This window comes from Pezoporus wallicus, unplaced genomic scaffold, assembly GCF_028554395.1.
Source record: "Pezoporus wallicus isolate ANWC-B61680 ecotype Strahan unplaced genomic scaffold, APGP_CSIRO_Pwel_v1 contig_5104, whole genome shotgun sequence".
NCBI classification, from domain to species: Eukaryota; Metazoa; Chordata; class Aves; order Psittaciformes; family Psittacidae; genus Pezoporus; species Pezoporus wallicus.
The window spans coordinates 1,603,885-1,624,452 of NW_026637335.1; the positions used below are offsets into that span (position 1 = coordinate 1,603,885).

Consider the following 20,568-nt stretch of genomic DNA (forward strand, 5'->3'; position numbering starts at 1 on the left):
TGCAGCAAAACATTGCTTTCCTTTAGTGAAACCATCCTCTTTCCTCTTTCTGATGTAGTGGTGGACTCAGTGACCTCACCACAGGATGGATACTGAGAAGCAGCCTGGGGGTGGTGAGGACCTGCAAGGACTTGCTCCTGCCAGCTGATCTTCTCCAGAACCACTTACACATGATGCTGCCTTCCAGCTTCACCGTGGCCATCCAGTGCCCCACAGCTGGGACCAGGGACCATGGGTCTGCTTGTGGGTTCAAGCTGTAAGAGACAGATGGTGATGCTTCATGTGCTGCTGGCAGCCCTGACAGTGTCCAATGGCAGACAGCACACCCTGCCTCCAGCGTCCCCGGGCAGCAGGGCTGGGAGACCCAGCTGCAGAACATGTGTCCACATCTGCACCCCCCCCCCAGCAGCCTGGGACAGCCCAGGCAAGCGGTGCTGCAGAAGGCAATACAGGACTTTGTATGGCACGGGAGATGCTGGGAGCTGCCTTCCCCATCTGGCCCCTGCCAGTCTCCTTTGGCTGAAGGCCTGTGGTGCTGGAGGGCTGATGGCAGGTCCCAGCCTGGCCAGAGCCCCACCAGAGAGGAAGAAAGTGTCATGAATAACATGCCCAACCTCACTGACTGGGCTAGAAATAGCTGCCAGGGGAGTTTTGTTGAGTCACGTAGCAGAGGCTGTGGCAGTGAGTGATAATGGAAAGCAGTGGTGGCTCAGCCCTACAAATAGGAAGGACGCAGGGGGTATGTCCCAGAGGTGACATACTGGGACAAGCCACTGCCACCAGCCTCCTGTCCCATCTCAAAGCTGCAGAGCAACTGCTGCATTAGCCAGGAGCACGTAAAAGGCACCCTGGTGTGGGGAGCCAAGCTGTGGTTAAAAGGACAGTGGTTTATGAGATCAGCCACATTTGGGAACATGTATTGCAGCAATATCAGCAAAAAATAAATGAAACAATACTTTGAGGAGCTGTTCTGCTGTGTCTGTGCATGGAATTGGACTTACCTGAGCTCGTTGGGTGGTGAAACCAAGGGCAGGAGCTGCTGGGCAGAAGGAGGGAAACAGCATTCTCTGCTACAGTGGTTTCATGCCCTGCAACAACACAAACACATTATCTGGCATTATCTTATAAGAGAGTTGAGTGGTTTTAGGCTACCCTGTGCTCCTTCTAAACACAGAGTGAGAAGTGCTCTCCTTGCTTGAGGAGTGATACCTACCACCTAGGAACCAGGTAATTCTTCAACTCTTGAAGCAGATGAAGCTCGAGCCCTCATCTCCATGGAAAGAAAGGGGAAAAGGAAAAAAAAGTGCCCTTGAAGTGAAGTTAGTTGCAGACAAGGTAATTTCCACATGAGTTAGCAGAGCAGCTGGTTGGAAATTTTTGATAAAATCTGTTTTTTTCTGTGAAAATGCAGATCCAGTGAAATGTGGAGGCTTTCCACTGGAAAGAATGAGTTTGGCTGGATTTCTCAACTAGCGTTCACTAGAAAATTTGTAAACGGTCACAATATTTTAACCACCACTGATGTTTTTTTTCAGACCAGAATTTATAGCCCCACTGCCTTACAGCTGTACATGACAATGCATCATTTTTGGCATCATCTCTTTATTTGTTTGAACTTCAATATTCCACAGATCTTTTGCCCTCATTTTAGATCAAGAAAAAGCCCAAGATGCCAAGACATCCCCAGGATAAGGAAACCATTTCCTGTAAACCATGGGAAGCTCAGCCTGAGGAGCAGTGCTGAATGCAAGACATACCCCCTGTACCACCAGCCAGGACCACAGCCGGGTCTCCCTTGACCTCGTGGCTAACTTGTGATGGTTTCTGCTGATGTAAATGCAGGGGCAGGGTCTAGGCCAGCCTGGTCACATCCTGTTGTCCCCTCTGCCAGCACAAGCCCTGGGTGCTCACCCTGTGCCCTGCTCCTGGCCAAGCTGGAAGCATGCTGCTTTTCCTGTCACTGGAAGAAGGGGACATTGCCCTTGGAGCTGACACAGATTCACTTCTTGTAGTACCTGTGAGATCACGAACTGGAATCGTGTTTTTCTGTGACTTGGGAAAGCACATGGACATCGATAAAGATAACAACCCAACATGCCATTTCCTTGGCTCAGTTCCTGTACCTTTGCAACCCTTCTTTGGCCTTGGGGGTTGTCCAGGTTTTCTTGTCAAAAGAAGCTTACCTCCCCTTCCCTTGCACTCTGGCAGCCTCCCTGTCCCTTAGCAAGGCCAGCATCTCTCTTCCACCTCTCTTCCCCTAAACTTCATGTACCACTAGGAGCCTTCCCTGCAGGATAAAACCAGTACCAGGATACTTTCTCCTATTTTTAGTATGTGCTTTAGCAGATGCTCTAAAACCTGGAGAAAACTTTAGGCACCACCAGCTCACTGTCCCTTCATGGATCAACCATCAGCTGCTGCTGGTCGGCAGGGAATGCAGCACAGCCTTGTGTCAACAGCGCTGGATTAACACGGCTCTGGAGCGATGGGGAAGCCCAGGGCAGTGCCTGGCACTGACTGAGCACCCAGTGTGTCCCCGAACACCCATCTCTGTTTGACTGCAAGGCTCCAACTCTCCGCAAGCCTTAACGCAAGGAGGATGCTGGTGGAAGCCGGTGAAGCAGCAGCACAAAGGGCAGGACATCGTATGGTGACATGCATGGAAAGTACAGCCTGCCAGGGGGTTTAAATGAGGAACAGACCACACAAAATGTACCAGAAACACCCACCGAAGGCAAACAGCATTTTGGGCTCTGGCCAGGCAGCCCCAGAGAGTGTCCCTGTAATGTCCCCAAGCGCCTGGGCTGGGGAAGGGGGCTGGCACAGATTTAGGGACTGGCCGAAGCTGCACTGAACTCACTTGGTGGGCACGCAGGAAAGCCTGCGTCCCTTCAGGGTGGCAACATGCAGTACCAGGCTCCCCTGGGATGCTCCGGGCACTTGCCACGATGAGACACCAGATCAAAGGGGAAATGAGGTAGTGATAGAAATATGGTGCCATCAAAAGCACTGGGAGTCCATTGGGAGCTGAATGCCCATCAAAGGCCAGGAAGCTGCAGCCCCAGCAGCAATATGGGCAGCATGAGGAAGGCATAAGTTTTACAGCAAAAATGTCCTTTGCTTCATAGTAAAACTATGATAAGCTTGAAAGAAAAAAAAACCAAAACAACCAAAAAACAAGTAATTGGGATTTTAAGTGACTTCCAAGCCCTTTTGCACTCACAGCCTCTCACCTGACAGGTATATGGAGAAGTAGGTGGCCTTGGCCAGCTGGGGACTTTCAAGGCAGAACAAAAGAGATGTGAAACATAAAAGGTTTCACTGCAGCCTTATTTTTATCCCTCCACAGAGGTGGCCCCAGCCACTGAGGTGCTGCTGTCATGAGGGGTGCAGCACCACTCTGCTCTGGGATGCTGGATATTCACACTGTGTGTGGACTGGGAATACCACCATGACAACAGCCATCCCACATCACTGGTACAGCTCACCATCCTGCTTAGCACCTTCTCCTGCTGCCCTCCCTAGCTGGGGTCCTACCCCCCCCCCCCAGTATTAAATACTATCAATATGTGGATGAGATGCTCAGAGGGTGCCAGATGCACCAAGGACTGTGGCTCTGCCAGCACTTACCCCAGCACATCCTGGACCCCCCTTGAAGAGCCAGTGCTCCAGCATCAACCTCAAGACTGGTTTTGTGTCCTTCTCACTATCTCAATGGGTGAGGACAGGGCAGATTTCCTTCTGGCACCCGCAGCAGTGCCCGGGGTCATTTTAAGCCCTGCCAATGCCACAGCACTGTTCAGGTGACAGCCAAAGGCACGAGAGAGATGTGTAGGATCCTGCAGAAACCCTATTCACACACCGGCATGTGGACCCACCACTACACCATTCCCTACCACTGCCCATTCTTCACAGCTGGGCTGAGGAATGCTTTTGGGAGCAGGAGCAAGTATTTAGCCAAGCTATTTCAACCTACTTAAGAAGCAAACAGTGACTGCTGGGAGAGCTGTAAAAGACTCAGGTGGTACCAATGGAGACAATTCCGTTTCCACAAACAGTGTGCTGGGTTCAGTGCGGGCAGATGAAACCAACCAGCTCACGCTCTGGTTTCTTGTCCTGGGTGATGAGAGTGTAGGATGGCAGGGCAGAAAACTCACCCACAATTGCTTGTAGTGTGTTTTATTTCCTGCAGGGAACAGAGCAGATGGGGGTACCTTCCTTCCCAAGGACAGGTGGTCCAGAAACTACCTCTGCTCAGCACCAATCACACTCCCTTTATTTGGTTTGCAAAACCGGTGAGGGAAGGAGACCTAAAATACAATAATGTTATTAATATTATCAATAACAATTAGAGTTCTGACCGACTGCAACAGTTCCTGCTCCCCAGGGCTGGGCTACACTTTGGTGACACTGTCTGCTGGCTTTGCCTCGCCTGGCTCCTCTCTTTTGGGATGGTGGGGGAAGACCCCCACGCTGTTGCTCTGGAGTCCTACAAACCCTGGCGACTTCTGCCCTTTCTTCAGAAGGCAGCAAGCCCCGCAGCTGAGAAAGAAAAGGCTCATCACGACCACGAGCAGAGCCAGCAAGCCCATGTCCTTGGGGTGAGGACAAAGCCACCGAGGGCTGCTGGCTATCTTGGCTGAGAAGTTCCTGCTCTCGTCCTGGTAGGTGCAGAGGGCTTCATCCTGGTCCAGCACACCCACACCAGCAGCCCACAGTGTGTCCAGCCAGGCCAGCGAGCAGCAGCTGAAGGGGTTTCCAGCGACGAACATGTCCTTCAGGCTGCGGGACCAGCTCATGAGCGCCAGCTTTTCCAATGTCAGCAGCCGGTTATTGCGAACGTCCAGGCTTTCCAGAGGGGAGCAGGAAAGACCTGCGGGCAAAAGGCTCAGGTTGTTGCCTGAGAGGTCCAAGACTTTGAGCTTGCCCAGGCAGGGGAGCTCTGCCTTGCCATCGTCCATCTGGTTGTCCCTGAGAGAGAGTTTCTGCAGGGAGAGCTCCAACCCCGCCAGGGCTTCCTTAGGCATGAACAAGTCCTTGTTCCCTGACAGGTCTAGGGAGAGTAGTGAGGTCTGGTTGAAGGCATGGGGCTGCAGCCTGGTGATGTTGTTCTTATAAAGACTCAGATGCTTCAAGCGGGGCAGGTTGTAGAAGGGGGTGCAGGTGCCTCCTGAACTCCCCCCCTGGCTCTCACAAGGCTGGAGGCTGTTGGAGCCCAGGTTGATCGTTTCCAGCTGAGGCAGAGAACCAAAGAACCAGGGTGGCAGCATGCGGAAGGCATTGCCATGGAGGTCCAGCGAGCGCACGGACAGGGCAGTGTGCTCCAGTGGTGCTGGTGAGTGGTCGCTGGGCTCCATGCTGCTGGTGAGTGACTCCCTGGCCACATCCTGGAGGCAGTTCATAGCCAGGCTGAGGCGATGCAGAGAGCCCAGGCTGTGGAAGAAGGCAAATGGGAAGAGCTGCAGCTGGTTATTGCTGAGATCCAAGTCAGCCACGTGGGTCAGAGCAGACACAGTGTGCAAGGTCCTGTTAAACCTCGCCATCTCCTTGTAGTGCAGTACAAACTCCTCCGGGTGGCGTGAGCCTGGGAGCAGGGAAGCAATAAGGTTGTTGGAGAGGTTTAAGTGTGTGAGATAATGGACTTTGGGGAGCTCTGGAAAGTAGAGCAGTCTGTTATGGCTCAAGTCGAGCACTTGAAGCAGGTAGGGCTCCGCTCCCTCCTCCGAGGCAAACAGCTCCAGAGCGTTGTGGCTGAGATTTAAAACTCGCAGCTGCGTGAGGCTGAAGCCAGAGATACAGTGGAGGGAATTCAAAGCCAAGTTCACCACCTCCAGCTCTTCCAGAGCCTCAAAGACTCCCTCCTCTATTTCCATGATGTAGTTATTGCTGAGGTGGAGCTCACGCAGCCGTGGCGTGCTCCAGAAGATCCCCGCCAGCAGCCTGGTCATCTTGTTCCTGGAGAGGTCCAGCACCCTCAGCCTGGTGAGGTTGCGGATGTACCAGCCTGCCATGTGGCCGTCCAGGTTGTTTGCCGACAGGTCCAGGACCTCGATACTCCTGAGCAGATGAAAGGCTTGTCCATTGGCGAGGTAATTGCGGTCGAGGTGGTTTGATCCCAGGAGCAGAGAGCGCAGCTGGGGCAGCTGAGCCAGGGCTGTGGCTGACACGGCTTCCAGCTGGTTGAAGCACAGGTCCAGGTACTCGAGCTGCTCAAACCCCGGCATGGAGCTGCCTGACAGGTTTTGGATGAAGTTGTTGGAGAGCTCGAGGTACTTCACCCCTTGGCCAAGCTCCTTTGGAAGCTTGTGCAGGCCAACTCCTTTGCAAGACACCTTTGTGGGGCTCTACAGAGAGACAGGAGAAGCCGTCAGTGTGAGAGGGTCTGCAAACCACAACCCCAGCCAAGCCAGCTGCTGTCCAAGATGGGCATGAGCAACATGGACATGAGCACGGCTCCCGTTCCCAAGCCCAGGATGGAAAGGGAACAGACCACCTAAAGCTGCTGCTTAGAGACAAGAAGCTTGTCCCCAGGGCTAAGGTGTGCTTTCACTGCTGAGTTGTTTCTGAGTGCAAGAAGGAACATAAGCCTCGGCCCCGCAGGCTGTCCTCTCATGCATCCCAGCAAGCAAGATGGACAAAAAAATAGCATAAGCACTCAAGATGCATCACGTTGGTGGGGCAAACCCAGCCTCTGGAGGGCACTGGGGCAGCCCAGGGACTAGTCCAGAGCATCCCTGTCCTGTCTGGGCAGGGGAGGAACTGACACCCCCATGGCAGGGACTGCTGGAAGGTGACACCAGCATGGCAGGGACATGGGAACAGCTGGGGGCCAGGAACCAGCTCAGAGACAGGTGAGCAGAGAAGAAATCAAAGGTAGGAAGGTTCGAGATGGAGGCTGGAGGGAGGTGAGAGCCATAGAGAGGAGATGCACCCTGCGCTGCACAGAGGGATGCTTCCAGACCCGCTTGGATCCAGCCCAGGGGCTCCTTGGAAAGCAGCCTTACCTGCTGGCACAGTGTGGGTCTGAGCCTCACCTCCCCGCTAGACTGGGCTCTGAGAACGGATGGGAGCAACCAGAGCAGCAAGCATCCTCTTTCAGCCAGCCGGTGTTCAAACAAGAGCATGTTGGGCTGCGGGCACTGCCAGCCCTGTCCCACTCCTCCAGTGCTCTCTGGCGGGCTGGGCAGGAGCCAGGCTCTGTATAAATAGGTTTCAGGATGGGACGGGGGAAGGAGATAATGCATGTGGGTGTCTGTAGCTACGGAAGTGGGAAAAGAAAGACATAAGATTGCAGAGGGGGAAAAACAGTGCAGAAAGCCACAAGGAAGGGAAAGAGAAACATCGGGACAGGAGGAGGCAGGGCTGCTCTGGTGCTCAGGTTGTTGGCTGGTCCAGCCACCGATATCAAATGCCAGGAGGCTGAGGTGGTACTTGGAACAGCCGAGAGCGTTTGGGGGAGTTCTGCTGCATGGACCTGGTTCTTCCTCCAGCTTCCTCTGCCCTATGCCAGGGGCAAGCTGTGCTCTGTACCCGCTATCCCAGGGCAGCTGGTGAGACCTTCCCAACCACCCCAAGCTGGGAACCAAGCTCCGGGCTGCAGCCACCGGGGATCATCATGGGAATCCCAGCACCTTGGGCTGCAGGTGAGCTCATCGCAGGGAGGCAGAGCAGGTTCCTCTCCCTGGGCTGCCGAGGGGACTCTCCTGCAGCATCCTGGGGTTTACCACCCATTCCCAGCAGGATGTACAATCCTGGCACCTCCCTTCCTCCTCCTCTTCCTCCCCAGGAGTCCGCTCTGCTGCAAGAGCTGGGCTTCTCACTGCCACACCCCCATGTTCCTCCAGGCACACAGGATGGCTGCTGGGGCATCTCACCCAGGCCACGAACCAGATGGGGACTTTCTCCGCGGCAGCTTCAGGTGGTATCTGGGTTCCCGGAGGGATTGCACAGGGATTTTTCTGTGGCGACATCTCCATGTCCCAGTGCCACCTGGTGCTGACACGCTCCCTGAGGACATGCTCTGCGCATGGTTCATGGGGGATTTTGGCTCACTGCGGCCAATTTCCTTCCCACCTGAAGGAGCATACCCAGGCTGCTGCATGGTTGCCCAAGGATGTGTTTTGCTGTAGTTTCAGCTGTAGAGCTGTTGCTTTAGTCCTAGATGTATCTGGCAGGGAAAAAAAATAATTATATATATGTAAAACATATACATACACGCTTACATGTACGTATACACCTGGAGAATGAAGCAGCCTGGCTTCTGCTGCTGTTGCCCCTCGCCCTCATCACAGCTGACGTGGTGGGGAGCACTTTGTCACCTCCAGGATGTGGTTCAGCCTTGAGCGAGGCCAACGTCACCAGCCAGCCAGAGCACACACGGCAGTGACAGCGGCCGAGCTCAGCCCAGAGGCCAGGGCTGGTGGTTTAGGGTGGTGCTGTGGTGGGCCTGGGCTCTGACAGCAGCCAGGGCCAGGGGCAGCTCTGAGCAAACAGCCCCCTGCTGTGTCTGCAGGCGCGGTGAGGACAGCACATCTGTGCAGATGTGGAATGTGCAGGCTCTGGATAGGGAATCACTGACCTCTGGATGAACCTTTGCCTCCAGCATCCCTCATCTCCTAACAGCAGCCAAGCCCGGAGCCCCAAAAGCAGAAGGTGATGCAGGGGAGGAACCACACCATGCAACTGGTGCAGCCCCCAGTGCCTGGAGAACCCTGGCCCCCTCCTCCCTGCATCCTGAACTGCTGGGCATGGCTCTGCACTGTGGGCACAGGCTTGAAATGAGCTGAAAAGTCCCTGCTTTTGAACAGGGACTTCTGTGGAGAATCCCCGGGCATTGGCATCCCAAGGCTGTGAACTCCCTTTGCAGGAGCACCTGGCAGAGTGAGCCAGCTACGGACCTAGAGCCGTCTAAGGAGCCCTGCAAATGCCAAGAGGCTTTTCATGGACCATGCTGAAGGCAGAGCCAACCACACAGAACGAATGGGAGGGATTTGGTCCTGCAAATCACAGGGCATCCCGTGCTTCTTGCCTGTCCTGGCTTCCAGGCTGGCTCCTAGGTCTCCAGAGTGGTCTGTTAGAGATTGATGCTCCTGCTCCCCCACCAGGCTTTTGCATCAGAGGTCAGCAAAGGACAGACGAAGGAGCAGCAGGACATAGGCTTGGTAGAAGAAGGGATAAAGACATTTGCCAAACATCACCAGCTGCACTGTGGGGTGACAGCCCGGGCATTATAAAGGCAGAAGGGTATCAGGTTATTTAGGTACATCATCTATACTTCTTTCCCAGTAAGTCGTGACAGCAATGCTGTTTTCCCCTGACTCCGCAGAGCAGCAGGGAGCCGGGAAGGCAAACGCTGAGCAGGCAGCAGGGAACCACTGCCTCTCACATCAGCAGTGATGGCCACAACAGCTGCATATCAAATACTCCCCAAAGGATGGAGATGCTTTGCCTTTCAGCTGTGCCCCACTGCACAAGCGCAGTCAACACACTTGCTGTAGTTGTACAGCCTTTCCAGAGAAACTCCTGGTTTGGCTGGGGAAGGATGTGCCAGTGAGTACACAGAGATCAGGAAAAAGCTTTATTTGCAAAGAAAATATTGACAATTTACATAAACTTACATCCTAATTTATATACATTATGTATATTTTATATACAGATAGTGTCTTGAATAAAGATGTCGAAGCACAAAACAGCATCAGTACACCACCGTGCAGCTCTAACAGGTAAGAGAAGAGTTGTGTCTCTCTGCCCGCAACTCCTCTCCCATTACGCTTTTGTCGGGGAGTCCAAGATGTGATGAACATGGGGTTGGGGGGGGCTCAGGCTTGTGACTGGGGGCAGCTACCATTGTCCCTTCCGCTGTCCCCCAAACCCTGCACCAGGACACCCTGGGGCCAGTGCCACCAGCCTGCAGCAAGAGGGAAGGACTCCCTGCACTCCACCAACTACTGGAAAGAGGGGAAGAAACTGGATCAGCAGATGCACCGTGCTCATCTCCCTCCCAGCACAGCTTGGGTGCTCTTTTCTAAGCACCCAATGTCGCTCATTCAGTGGAAGGACAGTGCCAAGTCTCCTGATGGGGACAATGGGTGGCAGGGAGACCACAGCTGCTTACCTGCATGAGAATGGCGCTGGAGGGAAGCAGGGCCAGTTTTGGCTAGGGAGCCATGACCTAAAGCCTTTACTGAAGGGAATCATCTTTTCAAAAGGGGCCCTGAACACAAGAGCCTCCCTAGGAATTGTCTCTGTAGAGAGGAGCTTGGGAGAGAAGGTTTCAGATCTGTTAAACACCGATTAGCTGCTCGCCACATTTCTGCAGCTGGAATCCAGCCGAAAGCTGGGCAGCAGAGCCAAGGCACGTAGGTAAGAGCAGAGGCACTGGAGAGGAAGGCTGGCACACGGGAAGCCAGTGGTGACTCGTTTTGTGTGCACCATCTCAAATACACAGATGTTTGTCTATAGGTGAATTGCTTCCTTCCCTGCCAGACTAGGAGCTGAGACACATCAAAATTCAAATGCATCGGATGGAAAGACTGGAGAGCAAGGCCCTGTTCTTGCTGGAGTTTGTTAGAACCTGCTATAACCGTCCTCCTCACGCTCCCCCGAGGAGCCAAGCTGGTTCCAGGCCTGTTGGGCTCCAGTTAAGAGGAAAAGGCACCAAAGATGGTGGGGCACCATCTGGAGAAGCATCATACAGAAGAATCAACACTACACCCTATGTAACCTGCACTGTAATACTTCATTAATGAGAACTTATTGCTAAAGAAGCCAAAGGGTTTCAAGCACAAGGACTCTCCATGGCTGCTACGGGACCGGTGATCTGCCCGCTCATCCCAGAGATGAATGTCTCTTGGTACCAAGGCCACCTGCAGGCAGGTATTCTCTGCTCTCCAACACCATCTCCAACTCGGCTACACTGAGCTCGCGCTTTGGTGCGCCATGAGCATAAGAAAAAGCCTGTTAACACCTTCCATGGAAAGAACCCTTCAGCTCCTCTCCCTCATCCCAGGAACATGCCAGAGAAGAAACTTGACAGCGATGCATGGGGCCTTTAGAGAGAGAAGGGATTCTCCCTCTGCCTCCTCCTGCCCGCAGCCATAGTCAGGAGCAAATGAGAGATCCTGCCAGTGGGGGACAAGGAATGCAAACTCCGTCCATTGAGCTTTCCTAAGTCACTGTGTTATTTAAGCTTGCCCCTAAGACTTGCTGTTCAGGCTGTATTCTAAAGCAATTCTGTTAACGATTTGCTTAATGTTCTCACTATACACAGTTGTCCCAGTTCATCCTTGTCAGAGAAGCATGTCCTTCTTAATCCATTTTAAAGGAAATAAACCACAAAGACTGGTTAAGTGAAGTGCCCCGAAGGCTCTTGCTAGTCCAACATGTTGAGGCTAGAAAGGAGAACATACTGAAAAAGAAATAGCAGGCAATTTTTCATGCAGCTATTTTACAAACTGCACGCCTCCTGTGAATAGCGAGGCTGTAGCCAAAGCTGGGTGCCCCCAAGAAATAGTTATCTCCCAATGACTGCAATACTTGGCAAGTGAGATCACTCGCTATGGATAGGGAAAAGCAAATGGAGCCAAGAATGCTTCAGTCAGGGTGGACCCTCTGTGGTTAGATCAGCGGCTACAGCACAGTGCTGAGACACGACTGCTCTCATGTCCCTCCAGGTGACCACGGCTGAGCCACCTCTGCTTGGAGATGGAGGATGTCAGTTTGGGACTTACCCCGTTTGCTACATAGGCTGAAACTGCTCTACCATCTTCAGTTTTTTGAAGACAAAAACATGCTCTGAAATGAAATCCAGTTAAAAAAACCCACCCAACACAACCAAGCACAAGCCAAGGCATGACACAAAAGAACAATTAGCGCTTCAGCCTCTTCCTCAGCTCAAACACATCTATAGCTTTAGGTCTCCCCAGTTGAGGGGAGGTAACGGGAGAGAGTTGCTCAAGAAGCCAAAAGAAACAATAGTGTCCCAGCACTTCTATTAGTCACCAGAAATCGAGTTATGACTAGACTCAGCAGGGCTCAGAGAAGAGAAAAAGTGGTGACTTCATGCTGGACCAGACTTTTTAAATGCTGCTTTTTTTTTTTTTGGTTTGCTAGAGACTCCATCACCACTTATTAGAGCATTTTAGGTAGAAGGGTGCCAAAAGGAAAGGAGGGGGGAGGCGGGAGGAAGGACAAAAACCACATCTGAAAGCAGGACAGTTGCTATTAAAACAGAAAAAAAAAATCCTGTTTGAATATTTTATTCTTAAACATGACAAACTTCTTCAGAGTGTTTTCACAAGTACTCGTGTCTACGTGGCTCAGTGAAGCCTGTAGAAATGTGTTCTGGTTTGCAAAATATTCATTAAAAAGGCCCCCCAAAATCCCCCAAACCAAAACCCCAACGAAACACAAATTGCTGTAACAGCAGCAGTACTTTAAGGCAGCCCCTGCTAGGGCAAGGTATACCTCCGGGGTAATGGCAGGAGCTGAAAGTAGCAGAGGTGCTGGAACCGGGCATCAGCATTTTCTTTGGGGCTTGGTGATTTCTGGAATGTGGAGGCAGTTTCCTATCTGCTAAGCCTGCTCTATTAAGTATTCCTCTTCCTCTCACACTTACTTCTTTTTGCAGCCTGCTTCCAAGTTCTAGGCAGAGGCACTTCGCCTTCTTTGCTCACACTCCTGAGGATGAATGTAAACACCACTGACCCTTCTCTTAGTCACCTCCCTTTGCACCCTGTGGCCATTCCAGTCTGAACTGGGAAGGCAGAAAACCAGAAATCCCCTTTCCTTCTTTCATTAGCATGCAGAAGCAGGAGTGCCTGGATAGGACAATTTGGACATTAGTCTGTCTTCTCCCGCTATCGCCTGGGATGCTCTTGCTAGTGCAACATAAAAGCAGAGACCCACACAACTCTCAACAAGCCTCGTGTGAAGATCACAGAGCAGAGTATCAGTGCAGTAATACTTGAAATACTGAGACAAGGCAGACACAACAGCCTTTCTTTCTCACAATGCTTTTTGATCCAAGTCTCCATGCAAGTCACAGAAGACAATTGTGCTTCCTGCATTCACATACAGGAATAAATAGCTCTGGATCAGTTTTCTTTATGGCTGGATTACAGACCCCCCTGAAATACTGATACGCTTATGAACAGCAGCACTGTGCAGTTCTGTGAGTATCCTTGGACATGCCAAGTTCATCTAGGATGCTGGTGCATCTCCTAGGCGTATGGCCCCAAAGAAAGTTGTGTGCTTGCTCATGTTGATGGAGATGTCAGCATGGACCATTTTCACAGCAATCTTCTGCCTGGCTTTGAGGAGGCAGACCCCAGCTGTATAGCAGGTATTGAAGTTGGTCTTGCCGGTCTCAATACTCCGAGTGCATTGCAGAAAGGGCTTTTCATCCACCACCACCTCATAGCTGGCAAAATCTGTGAAGTTTATGTAGTATACCTGATGTGAAGCAGGAAGAAGAAAGGTGTTAGGGAGTTATTTGTGAGCACAGAACAAGTCCACGTTCCTTTCACGGGTAAATGTATGTTCCCTCTGCTAACAATTCTTTCGTTGGCCCCAAGACACCTATACTCACGGGAGGTTGACTTGTTTGAGGTAGAAAGAACCCCAAGCCAACCAAACATGAGGAAACTCTGTATTCCACTTCATGTAACACTAGCATGCAAGAATCTGTGAATCCTTGTATCTAAGGCTGAGCTATGAATGCTCGCTTTAGAACCTGCTTATTACAGGAAAAATTACAAACCTGCACAGGCCTAGTTACAAAAATGTATGGACAACCCTAACTGCCACAAACAGCTTTTCATCCAACAAACAGAAATACTTTAACTGAAGTCCTCTTGCACTTACCTGGCCAGTCCTGCTTTCTGGGTCCCATGAGCCTCCTTTAGTGCTGACATCAAAAATGCCCTAAGATGTACTGAGAGTTGCCTTCTTTGTAATTGGACTTGAGGTGCTTTCAAAGGCATAAGCTACTACAGGGAAGACACCCTCCCAACCTCCACAGCTTGGAAGCAAATGCCCTTGTAGTGTTTCTACCGATTTAATTCTTAGACCTAGTGCCTAAGTCCCTGTGATTCCATTAGTCGTTACTTAACCATCTCCCCCACACTGATTCTGAAGAACTGTGAGATGCATGAGAAAGACCTGTCCAAAGAATTCAGTCCCAGGGAGCTGCTTCTTCCTGATAGAAGAAAACCAGCATGTGCCAGATGCATCTGCCAATTCTTCTTAGCCTAAACCCTGCAACCTCAGAAGCTATACAAGACTGCTTTTCCCTTGGCGGACTACAAGGGAAGCACAACATTGTGGCCAACAACTAGCATTAAGCTTATTTTGCTCAGGAAACAATTATACTTTGGCCCTATACTAACATAGAGTTAGTTTTCCTGTCCCCATCCAAGCTAGACACGTAACCACTTCCATGGAAGAGCACCTAAACTGACAGCCACAGCCCACCTTATCAGACTTGGCACAGTCCCCAGTGGGGCTGCCAACTGAACAGAGGCAAATCATGAGCAGGAGGTAGTATTAGAAGCCTGGAGCAAGGTGGAAGCTGTTGAATTGTGGTTGTTACACAGAAACCCTCTTGTCTTGCTAAAATCCGTCCCAGAAACTGGCCATGTTTTTCAGCCTACAGCTGGGTGGACACCCTGCATTTCTGGAAGGGAGGAGTTCACACTGAACACCACTCAGCAATTCTGTTGAGAGATTTGCAAGACCCTGGGAGCAGAGCGTTACATGACAGTCCATCTCCTGCAGTTTACTTGAATGGGGAGAGGAAATTATGTCTTAATTAGCTTATTACTACATCATAATGCAATAATTTATTACTTTGTTTAGCCCTTCTTGCAGAAGCAGGTCAGTACATCCGTCGCTGGTACCAACTAAAGCAGAGCTGAGCCATCCCACCGCACAATGTGGTGCATCCTGCCAGTCTGCAGCTACACAAAGTAGGTGGAGGCAAAATGGAGTTACCTGAGCTGGAGTTCGGCCAAGCCACCCGGGCTGAGAGTCCTATGCTTACAAAGAGTGACATGGCTTCAAAATGATCACGAGTAGCCAGGGTTTTGGTCTGGCATCTCTTTTAAAGCACAGAGCCTAGCATCCTGCTGGGACCCTTGTTCTGCACAGAGGTTTAGATGGGCTGGTGAATGACTGCACAGGCAACATGGAAGATTGAAAAAAGGCATTGGTGGCATGTGGGGACTGGCTGGGAGTTTGCACATGTGTTTTGGGAACTAATCTCTTGTGGCTGGTGTCACGGTGAAACGTGTGACCTTGCACTTTGAAACTTAACATCTTTCTCCGACACACACCTCCTAGAGCACGAAGCGGTTAAAAGTACATACAAGTTCTTGGCATTTGCTAGTTGTCTGGAGCCCTCTCGTGGTTCATGCAAGGCTTCCATTGGAACACAAAAATAGGAGTTAGGCCTAGGACCGTACTCACTTCTACCTGACTATAGATGAAGTATGTGCCGTCCACCAGTACCTCCAGCTCCCCACTGCGTGCATGCAGCTTAAACACCTTGGGATTCATAGTGATGCGAGACCAGTCATTGAGGACTCCACCTGAAAGATCTCAGTATGAGAAAATGGCAGTCACTCAGTACCTGTCAATGAAAAGCGCAGGAGCACAGAAATACAGTGACATTGCAAGGTTTCACACACAACAGCTGCCACAGACTCAGGCTGAAAAGTCAAGTCATACAGTAAGAAAATCCCAGAATTAAAGACCACGGTGTGTTAGTTTGGACTCCCCTCCATAGCTCTAATGGCATCATCGCTTGCTGACACCCATTTCGTTCAGTGCCAGCACAACTGGGTTACATCTCTGCTTGTCCTCAACAACAGTGGTTCTCCTCATCCTTGAAAATTCAGCATATAGCCTTTTGTGCTACACTGCGTTTATCCCCTTGCCTCCTCCTGACACTAAGTCAAGCTTACTATCATATTTGAGTGTTTTACAGGCCTGAAAACATGTTCTCAGTATCATCCCCACTCTAGAGCAATGACACTCCAGCACATTCAAATCAATCCTGCTACTGTAAGGCTGCTTGCTAAGACTTTTTAATGCACCTGAGAGGCCAAGGGCTGATTCTTCACACTATTTTTGCATGTTCAGCCACTGATCCCAAAGGACTTACGGCAGCTGGGATTATAACAGCACTCCTCCAGGTGCCTCCTGAAAAGCGTCTGTTCATAGCCCTTGTAAAAACTTTGGTACTGGTGACTTCCCTGATATCATGGAAGAAACTCTGCAGCAGAGGCAGGACCAGGATCCAGTTCTCCAAGAAGGACCCTCCACTGCCATCACCTGCCCTTGATACCATTGAATCTCTTCCTCTACTTCCCATCTCATTTATCCCCCTTCCCACATCTCTCTTCCCAGCTTCCACACTAAATAAAGCAGAGCTTCAGCAGACGGTGTGCTGAAAACCACATCAACAGATACATCCTTGAGGACTGCAGCAAGGCTAGGATGACAGCAGTGATTCCTCACAGGAGTGGGGACTATATGTGGACAATCTCTTAGTGCTGCTGGCCTGGAAGATGTTCTCAGCAGAAGTGTCATGACACAGCCTTCACCCTCAGTCTATGCCTTGAGTTCATCCCTAGAAGAAAACTAGTCCTTACAGCAAAAGAGGCAATAGTGTTATGGGGAAAATTGTGTGTAACTATGGGGCTGCACCATCTGTCAGGACACATCTGTGCATGGAGGCTAACTTAGGGTTACACAATTGATTTTAATTCTGGCATTCCTTGACTTCAGTATTCTTGACTTTGTAACTAGCATTACTTTAACAAATGCTTTGTCATTACATTTGCTAGGTTTTTAAAAGCCAAAACAACAACAACAAAGTACGAAATCGCATCATCTCACACCACGTTAACCCTTAACTGGGGTCCCCGCTCAACATGGTCAGGGATTTCCTGATCCATCACCCAGTCCTCTGGCACTGGAGCAGATGGACTAACTCACAATGTGAGTAGGCCTCTGTTCTCTGGACAAGGCAACGAGCAGACCCAGAGGACACACTTCACCCCGAGCCCTGAACAGAGCCATTCTCTCTAGATGCCTTGTTCTATCAAATGCAACTCTCTTCCTCCCAGCCTTCATCTGGTTTTCGCTCCCTGCCCCCAGCCACACACCAGCCAGGCTGTCAGCTGGTCAGCATTAATGGCTCACAGCCTCAGATTGTTCCCAAGCAGCAGGGAAGGACACTCACAGGGCAATTCCCACTCTTAGAGAGTAGCATACTCTGTAAACATACTGGCTTCTCATTAATAAAGGGATAATTACTTTTTGAACGTAAGCAAACCAGCATCTTTTCCATTCTATTGTTCTTGGGAATGGTCAGTTTCCTTTTTTGTTTTGGGGAGCTTTTCTCCACCCCGCTGTATGCATACTTCCATAACCATGAGAAGTTTCAGCTCTCTCAGCAAATGTCTGCTGAAAGAGAGAAACTGCCTTTCAACAGAAGCAGGGTCCAGCCCTCCTCATCCCATGCACGGGGCAGAAGTTGGCAGACAGGGGGTCCTTCAGTCCTGTCTCTGCTGCCCCAACCCTTGCGAGCTGCAGCCCTCCAGGTCTGGCAGGGGGGTACATGCCCCAGGGCTGCTGCCCACATTCCCTGGGGAGCTGCACATGGTGGCTTAGGCAGGGGACAACACAGCCAGCTCCTCTCCCGCACAGCCAGACATCGTGAGCAGGGAAGCAGCAGCTAATGAATGAGACCCAGCTGTTGGCAAGAGGAACTCGAGCAGAAATTGGACAGGGATCTGGGAAGGAAAGAGAAGAGAAAGGAGGTGCCTGTGGACGTGAATTGGCTTGGCAGGACTTGAGCTTAAAAGCTTAAAACATTGTTGGTGGGGGTAGAGATGCACAAGGGGCCATGGAGGCTGCATGCGTGCATGCTTGAAGCATAATGCAGGAGGAGCCAGTGGCCATGCACCTCTGTCTCCTCACACTACAGCTGTGCTTTCCCCTGCCATAAATTACTAGGAACATGCGAGAACACAGGCTGATGGGGCTAAGACAAGAAAAGGATACACTGAGGGCTTTAAATAGAATAGAGTGAGAAAGAAGGCTGGCCATCGAGGGGCTGAGGAAAACTAATGACATGACAGCAGGCTGAAGGAGGCGCAACATCTGACGGGAGGTCAAGGAGAAGGGAGACTCAATGGGACAGAATTACTGGGATGTACAAGGTAGAGGTCACCTGGGAGGTAAACAGGAGAGCAGGTGAAATGGGGATGGAGACTCAACAGAAGACTTCTCTAAGAGGGTCTGGGAATCAGATTGTCTCCTGGGGAGGCCAACAGCAGGGATAGTCAGGGAGTGGTGTTGCAGGATGGATTTAGACCCAGGTATGAGGCTACGGGTGCAGGATGGGCTCTTTTCAGTAACTGCCAATATAATGAGACCCTTACCATTCTTCACTTGGATTGCTGAGCCTTGGCCTTGGAGGTGGACCACAGCTGGCTGCAAACAAGAGCACAGGGATTTAAACTCAATAGGATACTGCATCATTTTACAGTCATACAACACACCTCCACAGCCCTGGTGACCAGTACAGAGGCAGGATAGTACCTTGAGATCATCCACGCTTTTCATAAATGAAAACAAAAGCTCAGAGCAGCTGACAACAACACGTTTAAGTACTGGAGAAGAGGCAAGAAGCCCAAGACAGATGAACATGGCTTTCTTTTGACCTATGAAATGGATGAGCTCAGTCACTTTGTGTAACTCTGATCTGGCACATGCAGGAAGGGGTGGTTTTTTTCAGAGCTGTACCACTGAACATAACATTAGCAAACATAGGTGGCTATGGTTACAAAAACCCAGCCAAAGCGGAGTTTTTCCCTGGAAAGAAGATAACTAACCTGGATGTCTCTGGAGCCGGCTTTGTCTGTGGCACCTGCAAAATACAGTTTCACATTATTGAAGAGGAAGCTTGAAAGAGCTGCAGTAAACACTCCTATAAATAAAACTTCTCCCAAAACAACCATGAAACCACCATTTTTAACAGGAGGACAACAGTACCAGCAGTATGGGGTGCAGCTTAATGTTAAAAAGTACATAAACAAGAAAGAGTCATCTTACTTTTTCCTATTTATTCCTGCATTTCTGTCTAACATCATCAAAATTCTCCACTATTCAACCAGTTTCCACTAGAAGGAAAAGTTGCACAACCCTTTTCCTGATCAGCAGTGGCAATAAAGCCTCTTGGCTGCAAAGATTACAAGTTTCACTCTGCAGTAACTCAGGTCATTCATTGCATTCAAGCTACATGCTGAAATATCTTTCCTCCGAAAGCCAAATCTCTATTAAAGAGAAGATGCTTGTGGGCAGCACTCTGGAGTGCTAAGGACCTCATGCTGCTCCTGGCTTCTGATTTGACAGTTCCAAGATATAAACTGAGAAGTCAACCAAGTTTTCCCTTCAGAGCCATGGAGCTATAGTGTAATAGTCTTGATTTCTCTGAAGATGCATTTTTTAATACTAGACTGTTGTATATACACATATAACATACATGTAACAAACAATGTGAAACCTATGTGAACTTCTACAAATCTGCATTTTAAAGAGTTATTAAATTTAGGGAATTTAACAAAATACTTGGCACATGACTCCTTGGAGAAACAGTATGGTGCAGATACAAAGAAACAAAGAAAAAAGAAACCAAGAACTGCAGGAAAAAAAAACCATATTTTCATCTGGCTGGTATGGGAGTCAAGCTTCCTCAGTTTGTGTGGCTCCAGGGCTGGCTGAATGGCTTTGCATTACCTTAACAGGATTCCCACTGGGAAAAGCCACCTTGCAGCCAGGACATGGATCACTGGCAGACTTCAGTAGGATGCTTAAAAGCATCTGAGGCTCCACAGGTCTTTGCCGCTCCTTCTCTGCATCCTCATCCGTGCCCATGGCATCACACCCTAAACCCCTGCTGCCCCTGGGGCTCCCACTGTGCTGCCCCTGGGGCTCCTCTCATTTCCCCAAGGACGAGCCCAGGAACACCCGAGTCCCACACAAGGACACTGCACCACCGCATGCAGGCACCCTGCTGTCCTCAGATGGAAACCCGGAGCTCTGATTTATTTGTACAGCACCAGCACCTCCTGCATGCAAGCAGCGTGCAAAGGCTCTGACCAGTAAAGGGGATAAGTCCCTTACCTGAGGGGCCCTGCAGCCCAGGGGGTCCCTGGGGGCCCGGGGGCCCAGGGGGGCCGGGTGGTCCCATGACGGTTGTGCCGGGAATCCCAGGGATGCCGGGAATGCCGGGGGGACCCTGGGGCCCAGGAGGACCTGGTGGCCCTTGGGGACCATTTGGCCCTGGAGGACCAGCCTTCTTACCTGAAAAACAGAAGGTTAAATGTTAGCTTCTCAGCACGCCAAGGTGGGATGGTCTTTTACCCACAAGAAAGCCCCAAGAACAAGGCAGGCAGAAGACTGGGGATGGCTCATTGGTGACTGGAGGGCAGGGACAAAGAGCAGCACCCAACCAGCCAGGGTGGGGGTCCCACGGCTCCGCACCATGAGGACAATGCT

General features: G+C 50.8%; 2 protein-coding genes across 4 annotated transcripts in view; both read right to left on the reverse strand.

The window, feature by feature from the left end:
• Positions 1-3,658: 3,658 nt before the first annotated feature.
• LOC130596821 (transforming growth factor beta activator LRRC32-like) lies at positions 3,659-7,649 on the reverse strand. Its single transcript, XM_057404794.1, has 2 exons — positions 7,005-7,649; positions 3,659-6,344 (listed from the first exon to the last, which is right to left on the reverse strand). Exons 1-2 carry the CDS (start codon positions 7,242-7,244, stop codon positions 4,395-4,397), a joined length of 2,190 nt encoding a protein of 729 aa, XP_057260777.1. The 5' UTR covers positions 7,245-7,649; the 3' UTR covers positions 3,659-4,394.
• Positions 7,650-12,241: 4,592 nt separating this feature from the next.
• EDA (ectodysplasin A) overlaps positions 12,242-20,568 on the reverse strand; it is a 70,034-nt gene continuing 61,707 nt past the window's right edge. Inside the window, exons 4-8 of one of the 3 annotated variants that reach the window (XM_057404805.1) lie at positions 20,194-20,373; positions 18,903-18,937; positions 18,450-18,501; positions 15,472-15,587; positions 12,242-13,452 (exon numbers count right to left, since the gene is read on the reverse strand). In XM_057404805.1, the coding sequence (XP_057260788.1) occupies positions 13,201-13,452; positions 15,472-15,587; positions 18,450-18,501; positions 18,903-18,937; positions 20,194-20,373 (635 nt within the window). In that variant the 3' untranslated portion in view covers positions 12,242-13,200. Of the gene's footprint in view, positions 13,453-15,465; positions 15,597-18,449; positions 18,502-18,902; positions 18,938-20,193; positions 20,374-20,568 lie in introns of all 3 variants that reach the window. The other 2 variants (XM_057404804.1, XM_057404803.1) reach the window with 2 other exon arrangements.

What these genes read in the sequence shown, in the direction of transcription:
- LOC130596821 (XM_057404794.1), bottom strand. Translation starts at nt 7,244, where the DNA reads ATGCATTATCTCCTTCCCCCGTCCCATCCTGAAACCTATTTATACAGA. An exon ending in GACCCACACTGTGCCAGCAG is followed by an intron (nt 6,345 to 7,004) that starts GTAAGGCTGCTT and finishes GTCTCTCTGTAG; the next exon opens with AGCCCCACAAAGGTGTCTTG.